The sequence below is a fragment of the Galeopterus variegatus genome, unplaced genomic scaffold, assembly GCF_000696425.1.
Source record: "Galeopterus variegatus unplaced genomic scaffold, G_variegatus-3.0.2 Scaffold2189, whole genome shotgun sequence".
NCBI lineage: Eukaryota > Metazoa > Chordata > Mammalia > Dermoptera > Cynocephalidae > Galeopterus > Galeopterus variegatus.
Genome location: NW_007728300.1, coordinates 219926 through 233357, shown reverse-complemented (window position 1 = coordinate 233357; position 13432 = coordinate 219926). Strand labels below are relative to the sequence as shown.

General features: G+C 34.6%; 1 protein-coding gene across 1 annotated transcript in view; it reads right to left on the bottom strand.

Moving 5' to 3' along the window:
* Nucleotides 1–13432, bottom strand: part of LOC103597082 (transmembrane protease serine 11B-like protein) — a 67671-nt gene that overhangs the window by 50318 nt on the left and 3921 nt on the right. The window contains exon 2 of the mRNA XM_008580881.1: nt 5267–5385. Coding sequence (XP_008579103.1) covers nt 5267–5385 — 119 coding nt within the window. The remainder of the gene's footprint in view (nt 1–5266; nt 5386–13432) is intronic.

Below are 13432 nucleotides of genomic sequence, written 5' to 3'. Positions count from 1 at the left end.
TAAATCCTCTGATGTTCTACAATTTTGTTCTGGTAAGAGCCTCGGCATGCACATTACGTCTTTGTGGTCTTATCACAAATGTACATTTTGATGTCTAGTGGACTGTGAAACCTGGATAAAACCACATATTTTATTTTTTAAAATTTTATTTATTTATTTATTTATTTTTTCCATGTGAATATCAGCATTTATTTTATCATTTTCTTCATTTGTTTTATTTTTTTTCTTTAAATTTTTTTATTTTGTCCACCACCCAACAATGTCCTTTCTTAAAACCACATATTTTAGGGCCGGCCCGGTGGCGCACTGGTATAGTGCACCGCTTGGGAAGCGCAGTGGCGCTCCCGCCAAGGGTTCGGATCCCATATACAGACCGGCTGCTCACTGGCTGAGCGAGGGGCAGGAGCAACGCCGAGGGTTGCGATCCCGTGGCCGGTCCCGGTCCCGGTCCGGTACGGGCGCGACACTGAGGGTTGTGATCCGTTGCCGGTCACGAAAAAAAGACAAAAAAAGGAGAAAAAAAAAAATCACATATTTTAATGTTATGTGATTTCTCTTTAGTATAAATTCTCTGATCTCAATTAATGCTTTAACTCATGATGCCACCTTGGACATTGAGATGACCTTGGCAATGTAGGTCATGCATGGTAGAGCAATAAGATAGAAGGAGCCTGGATCCCTTACACCCAGAAGTGACATGATGAAACTGTCAATGATCTCAGAACTTATTTTTGTCTGAATTTTTATGTGCATCTCTCTTCCTGTAGGTCAGTGGTTTTCAACCTTGGCTGTACAACAGAATTTCCTGGAGAGCTTTCAAAATTAGTTTCCACTCCAGAAAGCATTTTAGGGAGTGGGGCTTGTGTACTACTATTTTTTAAAAAACTTTCCAGGTGATTCTAAGTTTCAGTCAGGGTTAAAATTTACTGCCTTAGAACAGAGATCAGCAAACTATAGCTGTGGGCCAAATCTAGCCTGCTACCTGTTTTGGGGTGGCCTATGAGCTAAGAATAATTTTTACATTTCAAAAGGTTAAAGAAGTCAAAAGAATAATAATATTTTGTGACACATGAAAATTATATGAAATTCAAATTACAATGTTCATAAATATTTATTGGAAAACAGCCATACTCATCTATTTACATACTGTCTATCGCTGCTTAAGCACTACAATAGCGGAATTGAGTAGCCATGGTAGATACTGTAATGGCTCATAAAGAGGAAAATGTATACCATCTGATTCTTTACAAAAAAAGTGTGCTGACCCTGACCTAGATGGTGTGCACTTTTAGTGCAAGGACTAGTATAATGATCTAGAATTTCTCCTCCAGGACTGCTGTTCCCCATCACAGCACCTAGCTTAGTAGCTGCATTAAGTACACAGTAGTCACCCAATAGTCACCAAACTGGATACAGTTTCAGATACCTTTATTCTTTCTCCCATTCTACTGTTTATTTACAGAGTACTCATTACTTCTCTGTTAACCAAATAGAAAACAGATCATTATCATTCAGGGTCATGTGAGGGAGAGAAAGGGAGGTGTTCAGGAGTGAAAATGTGTGCCGTGCTCTGGTTTGTCCAGCTGTCCTTGTTTAACTAGTTACTGGCCCAAGTGAAAGAATAATTATTGTGAGGAAATGACTTGTTGCTTCCAGGTTTGGGGTAGTGAACTAGAAATCCTTAAACTGATGTTGACAGCTTCATTCAAAGGAGGAGCATCACAAGGCTGCTGCTATATCATGCTAAAGTGTCTGGATAGAAAGTATGAGATTTGTTTAATCAGATTGAGATTTTGCTTATTTAGTGACAAGTATGTAGGTGCTTAAAAAATATTTCTTTTTATTTTATTTTATTATTTATTATTTCTCAATATACATTGTAGTTGATTTTCTTGTCCCTTTAGCTGTTCCTGTTTCCCCCTCTCTCCGCTCCCACTACATCATATCTGTTCACTCGTCTTAACAAGTTCAAGGAATTGTTGTGATTGTTGTGTTGTCTTCCCCACCACCTTTTATCTGTTTGTATATTTATTTATTTATTTTTAGCTTCCACAAATAAGTGAGAACATGTGATATTTATCTTTCTGTGCCTGTCTTGTTGCACTTAATATAATTGTTTCTAAGTTCATCCATGTTGTTGTGAATGGGAGTATTTCATTCTTTTTTATAGCAGAGTAATATTCCACTGTGTAGGTATACCACAGTTTCCTTATCCACTCATCTGATGATGGACATTTGGGCTGGTTCCAACTCTTGGCTATTGTAAACAGTGCTGCAATAAACATGGGAGTACAGGTATCCCTTCGGCATGATGATTTCCATTCCTCTGGGTATATTCCACTGTTGGGAATATGCCCAGAGGAATGGAAATCATCATTTAAGTTTTAATCATCATTTAATTTCTAACATTTAATTTTTTTAGGTCATACAAGATATTTTGGCATCGGGTAAGCAGTATTAGGATGAAAATCTATTCAATGATGCTTAAAAAGAAAAGAATATAAAATCTAGTAATTGGGAAGTCCTACCAAAGTACGTTACATAGTCTCAGAAGGTTCTGTCCTTGTTCCTACAGGTTTACTGTGGCTTGCAGAAAACTTACATTTTTGTTCTGATGCAGAATTATTTAGTGTTGGATTTTTTCTTCCTTTTATAAGTTTTTATACATCACTAAAGTTAGTATTACTATGAGTAATTTCCAAGAGTGAGATCTTAAATATATTAGAACTTATATTCATTCTTACATGAGTAGTTTCTTCTAAGCCCTCTAAAACTGTTTTGTATAGAACTGCTTTAGAATAAACTGAAAGTGGTGATTATACACCTACACACATATATACATAAACTAGAATTTCAAACAAGCGTATTTGATATATATAATCATAAAAAATTTTGTTTTTAAATCTTCAGTAATAAAAAGTCCTATGGTCACTATAAATCATAAAACATGGTTTCAATTCAAGAACTGAAATATCCAGGCCTATGTAATAATCGGAATTTGGATTTCATTTAAAGTTCACGTTTCTCCTTCCCCCAGCTCTCTCCTCATCCAGTTCTGCTATTCCTCCTTTTCTCCTTCATTGACTAGATTTAGACCCTTCTAGGTTTGGAAGAGAGAAAATGGAAGGAGGAAGTCCTTACTTGAATGGCAGGAATTTGGCGTCTAGCTTCGGTGCTGTCAGAACTCGTTAGATATTTAAAATTAACTCTCTCCTATGCTCTTCTAAACTTTGAACTCCTCTTTCCCCTCATTGCTGGAGATGTGTCACCTGCAGTTCCTTTACATGGACAAATGTATCTCTATTCCAGTTTGAGTTTACTCCTCCTCAGCATTTAGGCTGCTGGAGATACCTCCCACTTCTTTCACCTCTGATCTGATTACTACTCCAGGTGGCCCTTGGACAGAACCTAAGGCAATAAAGCTTTTTTTTTTTTTTTCTCCTGGGTGGACTATATTTGGTCCATAGGAAACATTTATGCGTTATTCATCCCAAAGATCCTGATTGTTCAAACTGAACGTGGATGCCACCTCCTCCTCCCTGTACTGAACAGACACCAAGTCTCTTGCCCTTTAGATATTCCAGATGTGAATCAGGCTCCAGTCCACTGTGTTCTCTAATCTTCATGGGCCTTTTGAAGGTCATATTGTTCTCTTGTTTAAAGTCATCTCTCAGCTTGATATAGAGGGAGAAACAGCCACTTTTCACATATTGGGGTGGTGGTAACAGTATGAGAAATTATAGCACACCAATCTCCAAAGATAACTTCTTCAAATATCTTCTTTTTATCCCCAGTTTCTGGCACCTGTACACCCTTGATGAAAGGCAGCAGGTTCTGAATTTATCTCTTGAGTGAGCACCTTTTACTCAAAGTTTTATGGGCATATACTATGACCATGATTCAGTTTGGCAGAGGTAACAGCTAGCATTACAATCTACTGATGATCATGTTTGCACAGTCAGTCTGTGCCTATGGAAGGGTGTTTATGGAAGATGATGAAGCAGAGTTGGTTGGAAACAGTTCCTGGGGGAACTGCGTCTTTACTCCACTGTGCACACCCCTCTCTATTTCCCTCTATGTCAACACTTTTCCCCTTATAAACTGAAACGTATGTTTATTTAGCTAGACATACTCTCTTCTAAATGTGATTATTTCTTCAGAAAGTACTGCTGTTTTCAAGCAGTAGTTCCCAACCTCTGTGCCATGAACTATGTAGGATAAGGAGGGGTATGGCGGCAGCAGAAGATGATTCCAGGGAAAAATATTTACATATACAACAAACATTGTTTTTATGGACTTCATAAACTTCATAAGTTAATCTGTGCATACATGTATTACTGATTTTCAAGTATAGGATGATGTAGTTAGTTACAAGGAATTTAAAAACCTTATTTCATTTACGGCGCTCATTTGCCTTTGTGTATTTTCTTAACGAAGTAGCTATTCTCTCATGGAAATATGAAAAAAAAATTATAAAAATTGTCCTTATCTCTGAAAAGGTTAGGAAAGACTGGGTTAAAAAAAGTAACAAGAACAGGACACAGGGAATTTGGCACAAAGAGCTCTTTTTAAGAAAAATTAACTTCACCGATCCCATAATTTCTTCGTATTTTATGCAAAATATAGGGAGAAAATCTGTATTGACTGTTCTTTTTTCTTTCACCCTCAAATATTAGGAAATACTCTACTTTTGGGGGAGAATTTTATGAGAAGAAAATATTGTATATAGAAAGTTATAGACTTTGGAATAAGAAATCTTAGCTTAGAATCTCAGATTCTAGGCTTTTTAACTTATTTAACTCATCCCCAGACAGTTATAAGTTCAGAAAAGGTAGGTACTAGGACTACTTTATTCATCAGTGTATTTCCAGCACCTAAGTCTCTCCCAAAAAGAAAAAAAGAAAGCACACCAAATCTCTGGTTTTAGAATTCTAAGCTAAAGATTGCTAAAGGACAAAGTCTGCAGACATGGAAATTTTTGGAAATGATGGATATGCTTGTACCTTAATTGTGGTGATGGTATCCTGAGTGTATGCATAAATGTATACATTAAATATGTGAAATTTTCTGTTTGTCAATTATACCGCAATAAAGCTTTTTGAAAAAGAACAAAGTCTGTAGTAAATGTTAATAATTATAAGAAACTCTCTCTGCCAAGGAATTTTACCTCATTTTTTTCCTTCCCCCACTCCCAAAATTTTTGATTTTCCTAATGTGGAATCAATAAATCCACATGACTGGAAAGCCAGACATAATGAGTACTTACCATCAGAGACAAAATAGACAATGAGTCCAATGACTACTGCAGCAATCACCATCATTATGACACCCAGGGTAATCTTTCCACACTTCGTGAGTTTAATCTTTGTGTTTGACTCTGTTATTCTGAACAAAAGAATAGGAAAGCAAGTGTTAATATGAACTTGATATAGAACTCTCAGAAACAAATATAGATTTGATGTTAAGTACAAAAGTGTATTATTTTACATTAATTTTGGATTCATTACACTGATAAACTTGGAAAACAAAGTGTACAATTAGTGAATATAATATTCATCCTGTTTATTTTCCAGTGCATATAAATAATAATGGTAATACTAAATAAATATTCATTCTTTCTTCCAGCAACTATTTGTAGATGATCTATGTGCTAGGCATTTTTGTAGGAACAAAGATCTCTTCTCTTACGGAGCTTACATTTTACTGAGTGGAGGTACAAAATAAATCAAAACATAATAAATAAAATATACAACTGATAAAAGGGTATTAAGTGTTGTAGGAAAAAGGTAGAGCTAGGCAAAGATCAGAAATGGGAGTGTGTCTGTATGATGTGGTGGTGCTGGTGAGGTGGTGATGGTGGTGATGGCAGGAAGGTCAGGTTAGGCCTACTGAAAAGGTAAAATCTGAGTAGAGTTGGAACAGGTGAGAAGGTTATCCATACAGATACCTGAAATATTCCAGGCAGAAGGAACAACTCAACAGAGGCCCTGAGGTAAGGGTATGTTAGGTGGTACGGCTGGAGTAGTGAATGAGGGGGAAAGAGTAAGAAAGTCTGAGAGGTACCAAGGCCAGATCTTGTAGAGCTTTGTGAGTCATGGTAATAATTTTGTTTTTTCTGTGAGTGAAAGGGGAGCATTGGAGGACTTTGAGCAGAGGACTGTGATGAGCTGACGTAATGTCTTATAGAGATCCCTCTGACTGCTGCGAAGAGTAAATTGTAGAAGGCAAAGGTGGAAGCACAGTGACAAGATTGGACGTGAATATAATGATGCATGCACAAGATGATGTTGGCTTGGATCAGGGTAGTAAAGGTGGACGAAATGAAAACGGGTTGAAATTTGGATATATTTTTAGTATACAGTTGACAGGGTTTCCTGATGGACTGGTGAGGAATGTGAGTGGAAAAGAGAAGTCAAAGATGGTTTCTAGGTCTTTAGTTTGAGAACTCGAAAGACAGAGTTGTCATCAACTGAGATGGGAAGGCTGTTGATGGAGCAGGTTTTGGGGGGATGCTCATGAGTTCAGACTTTTTCGTTTTGTGTTTTGGATGTCCACTAGGCATTCAAGTGGAGATGGAGGCTTGATATACAATTTTGGAGTCTGGAATAGAAGTGTAGGCTGGCAATATAAATTCGGCATTCATCAACAAGTTGATTAGGCTCTGGGACTAGATAAATTACCAAAGGAGTAAGTAAAGATACAGAAGAAGGCAAGATATGATCAGTGGACTACTCCCTCATTAAGAGATTACGGAGAAAAGGAGGAGCCAGCAAAGGATACTGAGAGGAAGCAGTCTGTGAGGAAGGAGAAAAGCTGAGAGAAATCAGTGTCCTGGGAGCCAATAGAAATGTATCACGGATGAGGAGGAGGATCGACTGTGTCAGATGCCGCTGATAGCTCAAATAATGCAAGCCAATGAGCACTGAAAACTGACCACTAGATTAGTATTATAGAGATAATTGGTGATCTTGACGAAAGAAGTTTTAGGAGTGGAAAGGGCATGAAACTGGTTAGAGATGGTTTAAAAGAAAATGGAAGTAGAAGAACTAGAGATCCTTGACCATTTTTTCACAGTTTCCTGAAAAAATGAGCAAAGGAAGGAAATGGGATCAAGAGAAATTTTATTTTATTATGGAAAATTTTCAATATACATAAAGTAGAAAGAATAGTTTAATAAGCTGCCCTATTCCCATCATATAGTTTTAAGAATTATTGACATTTTCAATATTTACTTTATCTATTTTTCTGTAGTTACAGTAATTACATCATGATATTCACCCCTAAATAGTTTATTTTCCCCTAAAAAAGAGCATTTTGTATATAACCCTTTCATTTTCATACCAAATGAAATTATCAGTGATTCCTTAATATCCTCTAATAACAAGTTTACATTAAAATATCTCTACTTGTCTTCAAAAAGTCTTTTACAATTTTTTTCGTCTGAACAAAGGGAATATAAAAATCTCCACACTGCATTTGGTTGTTGTATTTCTTATGTCTCTTTTAATCTAGAACAGCTTCAAATAACTTCCATATTCCACCTTTTTTTTTTCCCTTCATGACATTGACCTGTTGATGATACTGGGCCAGTTGCCCTGTAATTGTTCTACTTAAGAAGTTTGCCTGTGTATTTTTCAAAAATTTTTAATCAAACATTTTATTTTGATACAATTATAGACTTACATGTAGCTAAAAGAAATAATACAGAGATTCCTCATACCCTTTATCCAGTTTTCCCCAATAGTAACAACTTGCAAAACTATGGTAAAATATCACAACCAGTATATTTACATAGATACAGCCAAGATACGAAACATTTCCATCACCGCAAGGGTCCCTCATATTGTCCTTTCATACCCACACCCATTTGTTTTCTGCTTTCTTGTCCTTCTTAACCCCTGTCGACCACTAACATGTTCTCCCTTTCTATAATTTTGTCATTTCAGGAATGTTATATGAGTGGAATCATACAATATTCAACTTTTGGGGATTTACTTTTTTTCACTCAGCAAAATTCTCTGGTGATTCATCCAGGCTGTTGCATGTATCAGTAGTTCTTTAAAAAGAAAAAAAAATTAAATTGCTGAGAACAAATTCATTGTATAGTTTGTTTAATCATCAACCCTTTTGAGGGACATGTGGGTTGTTTTCAGTTTTTGACTGTTAGGAATAAAACTGCTATAAACATTTGCATATAACATTTTGTGTGAACCTATGTCTTTGCAGCAGAGGTGCAATTGCTGGGTTCCATGGGTGTTGCATGTTTAGTTTTTAAGAAACTACTAAACTATTTTCCAGAATGGCTGTACCATTTTATATTCCCACTAGCAATGGATGAGTGATCCAATTCCTCAGTCTTCTTACCAGCATTTGTTGTTGTCACTTTTTTTTTTAACCATTCTGATAGGTATGTAGTGATCTTTCACTATTGTTTTAATTTGCATTTACTATTGATGTTGAACATCTTCATATGTGCTTATTTGAAATCTGTATATTATCCAAAAATGTCTGTTTATCTTTTGCATATTTTATAATTGTATTGCATGTTTTTTTACTGTTGAATTTTGAGAATTCTTTATATATTCTGGATACCAGTCCTTTGCGGGATTTGTGTTTTGCAAATATTTTTTCCAGTCTGTAGTTTGTCTTTTCCATCTTTTTAACAGACTCTTTCACAGAGCAAAAGTTTTTAATTTTGATGAAGTCCAATTTATCAATTTTTTCCACTTATGGATCATGTTTTTGGTGTTAAGTCTAAGAACTCTGCTTAGCCCTAGATTCCAAAGGTTTTCTCCTATATTTCTTATCCTAAGAGTTTTACAGACTTTTATTTCCTTCCTTAGTCTATTAGAGTTAATTTTTTGTGAGGTGTGAGACTTAGATTGAGGTTAATTTTGTTCCTCTGGGTATCCACTTGCTCTAGCACCATGTGCTAAAAAGACCATCTTGCCTTCATTGAATTGCTTTTGCACCTTGGTCAAAAATTATTTGAGAATATTTGTGTGGGTCTGTTTCTGTGTTTTTTCTTCTGTTCTGCTGAATCTGTGTGTCTTTCCCTCTGCTAATACCACACAATCTCAATTACTACAGCTATATATTGTCTTGAAATCAGATAGATTGATTGCTGCCACTTTACTTTCTTTGTCAAAATTGTTTTTAGCTATTTTAGTGCCTTAATTTTTCCACATAAACTTTAAAGTTATCTTGTCCATATCCATATAAAAATCTTGCTTGGATTTTGATAGGAATTACAGTAAAACTGTCCATTAATTTGGAGAGAATTGACATCTTACCACGTTGAGTTTCCCAATTTGTGAAAATGGTATGTCTCTTCATTTACTTAGATTATTAATTTCTTACATTGGTGTTGTGCAGTTTTCAGCATACAAGTCCTATATATGAATTATTAAGTTAACACTTAAGTATTTCCTTTTCTAAATTTTGAGTACTGTAAATGGTATTGTACAATGGGTCCTCAAAAAGATCATGGAAAGATTAATATTTTTTTCCAATTCCATTTTTCCTTGAACTTTTGAAGTACCCTTGTATTTTTTATTTTGGTGTTCATGGTTAGTACATAGAAATACAATTGATTTTTGCTGTTTATTTTATACTCTATGACCTGTTGAGTTCACTTTGTAGTTCTACAAGGTTTTTCAGGAGATTTCTTGGGATTTTCTACATAGGCAATCATGTCATCTGAAAATAAGCTCAATTTTATTACTTACTTTCCAATCTATTTGCTTTTTATTTCCTTTCTTTCCTTATTGCAGTGACAAGAAAATGTATCACTACGGTGAATAAGAGCAGTGAGAATGAACATTTTTTACCTGTGCCTAATTTTAGGGGGAAAGCATTCAGTCTTTCACCATTAATTATGTTATCTCTAAGTTTTTTGTAGATGTTTGTTTTCAAGTTGAGGAAGTTTTCCTCTATTCCTGTTTTCCTGAGATTTTTAAAAAAACATTAAATGGTGTTGAATTTTGTCAAATTTTGTCAAATGCTTTTTTTGCATCAAGTGATATAATTATGTTATTCAAATGATCACATGATCTATTTCATATTGGGTGAGTTGTGGTACTTTGTGGCTTTCAAGAAATACGTCCATTTTGTCTAAATTGTCAAATTTATGTGAGTAGAGTTGTTTGTAGTATTTCCTTATTATCCTTTTTATGTCTACAAATATACAATGATATCCCCTGTTTAATTGCACATATTGGTAATTTGTGTCTTTTTTTCTTTTTATCCTTGTTGTTCTTCCTAGAGGTTTGCCAGTTTTAGAGATTTTTTCCAAGAACCATTGTTTTGTTTCATTGATTTTTCTCTATTGTTTTTATATTTGCATTTCACTGACTTTTGCCATTATCTTTATTTCTATTCTTGTGCTTGCTTTAGGTTTGTTTTGCTCTTCTTTTTCTAGGTTTTTAAAGGGGAGCTTAGATTATTGATTTGTAATTTTTTTCTCTTTTTTAATGCATGCTTTTAATGTTATAAATTTTCACTTCTGCACTATTTTAGCTGTGTCCCCCAAATTTGATGTTTTATTTTTATTTTTATTTGGTTTAATGTATTTTTAAAAATTTCTCTTGAGAATTCCTCCTTGATCCATGGATTATTCATAAATATGTTCTTTAATTTCTAAGTGTTTTGAGATATACCTTTTGTTGATTTCTAATTTGATTTTACTGTTTTTGGAAAACATACTACGTATGATTTCAATTCTTTTAAATTTGTTGAGGTTTGTTTTATGGGTCTGGATATGATCAATTTTGGTATCTGTTCCATGGGCACTTAAGTAGAATGTGTTTTACTGTCGTTGGAGGGAGTTTTTAAAATGTTGATTAGATCCTATTGATTGAGAGTGTTGTTGAATTCTTGTATATCCTCATTTTTCCTGTGTAGTTGTCCTAGCAATTATTGAGAAAGGGATGTTGAAGTCTATAATTATAATTCTGATTTTGTCTATTTTTCCTTTCCCCTTTATCAATTTTTGCTTTACACATTTTGTTGCTCTGGCTTGGTGCATACACTTTTAGAATTGCTATGTCTTCATGGTGGATTGGCCCTTTTATCATTTTACAATGTCTCTCTCTGTCTCTGGTAATTTTCTTTGCTCTAAAACCTACTTTATCTGATATTAGTACAGCCATTCCTGCTTTCCTTTCATTAATGTTACCTGATAGATTTCCCCCCATACTTTTACTTTTAACTTGCTTATATAATTATATTTCAAGTGAGTTTCTTGTAGACAACATATGACTGGTCCTGTTTTCTAATCATTCTGTCAATATCTTTTAATGGTGTATTACATTAAATGAATTATTTACATTTAGAGTAATTGATGGACTATTTATATTTAAAGTAATTATTGATATTAGGACTCACATCTGCCATTTTAATGCCTTAATCAAAACAGCCTTCAGAACCTCTAGGAGTTTATTCATCATTATTTACAGATTGATGGGGTTGTTATAGGCATTAAATGACATGTACACTTTGGAAATAATAGCTGAACAGAAGAAGAGAATAATAATATTAAAAGCTTTTAGAATAAACTGTCATATTATTTATAAATTGGGAGGCAAATTTATTCTAATGTATTTATATTTCAATATTGTTAAATAATATTTTATGTTGACATGCAGATGTGGAAAAAATATTTCTTTAGAAGTTAATTAAATAATTTATTGCACTCATGTTTATCAAACATTTTCTGTGTGCAAAGCACTGTGTTCATCAAGGGGAGTACAATAATAAACAAGATTACTAATAAATGTAAAATTCAAAAACTATAAGAAATTAAGTTTGATTTTATGCTATATACTATATTATATATTATGTTAGCTTGCTAGGACTGCCAAAACAAAGTATCACGAACCGAGTGGCTTCGGTAACAGAAATTTATTTTCTCACAGTTTTGGAGGCTAGAAGTCTGAGATCAAGGTGTTGGCAGGATTTGTTTCTTCTGAGGCTTCTCTTCTTGGCTTGTAGATGGGCATTTTCTCTCTGTATCTTCATATAATCATCCCTTTGTACATATCTGTATCCTATTTTCCTCCTCTTATAAGGGCAACAGTCATACTGGATTAGGACCTACCCTAATAACATCATTTTAAATTAATTACTTCTATCTATCTCCAAATATAGTCACACTCTGAGGTACTGGGGTTGGGACTTCAACATATGAATTTTAGGGGGACACACTTCAACCTATAACGTACATTTTTATATATGTATTTTTTCTTCTTCAAGAAATAAATGTTTATTGTTTTAAGCCATCGAATTTTGGGGGGATTTGTTATGTAGCATTCTTGTATCAATAGCTAACTAACACAACATGAAACCCACTTAGTGACTGACTTGGAAAAACTTAAATGTACAAAAAGTCATGATCCCTATGTAAGGAAATTTAGGTATAAGAAGTGACAGCTCAGGGTAACAGATAGAAATACATGTGAGTAGGTACAGAGATCCACTATTTATGAGGATGATTGAATGGGTTGTGGGGTGGAGGATTGTACCTTTAAAATAAGCCACCCTAACTTATTGGGGGTCTCTTCTATGCAGAGCATGTATGTAAATGTGCTCGTTTTATTTACATATTACATATTTTATTTTATATTCATATAATATAAATATAGGTTATATTTTATATACTGTATATTCATATATATAATACTCTGAATATGCTTGTATGTATGTGTGTGTATGTGTAAGATGTTTTCCAATATAAAGAAAAATCAAGGCAAAAGAGCTAAGTAGGCATTTCTCTAAAGAAGATATGCAAATGGCCAACAGTCATATGAAAATATGCTCAACATCACTCAGCATCCGGGAAATGCAAATCAAAACCACACTGAGATACCATCTCACCCCAGTTAGGATGGCAAAAATCCAAAAGACGCTGAAAGATAAATGCTGGCGGGGTTGCGGAGAAAAAGGAACTCTCATACATTGTTGGTGGGAATGCAAAATGGTGCAACCCCTATGGAAAATGGTTTGGAGGTTCCTCAAACAGCTGAAGATAAATCTACCATACGATCCAGCTATCCCACTACTGGGAATATACCCAAAGGAATGGAAAACATCAAGTCGAAGGTATACCTGTTTCCCAATGTTCATTGCAGCACTCTTCACAATAGCCAAGAGCTGGAATCAACCCAAATGTCCATCATCGGATGAGTGGATACAGAAAATGTGGTATATCTACACAATGGAATACTACTCAGCTATAAAAATGAATGAAATACTGCCATTTGCAACAACATGGATGGACCTTGAAAGAATAATACTGAGTGAAACGAGTCAGGCAGAGAAAAAGAAATACCACATGTTCTCACTTATTGGTGGGAGCTAAAAAAAAATAAAAACAAAAAACAAATCAATTCACTCACATACACACACACACACACACACACACAAAAAAAAAAAC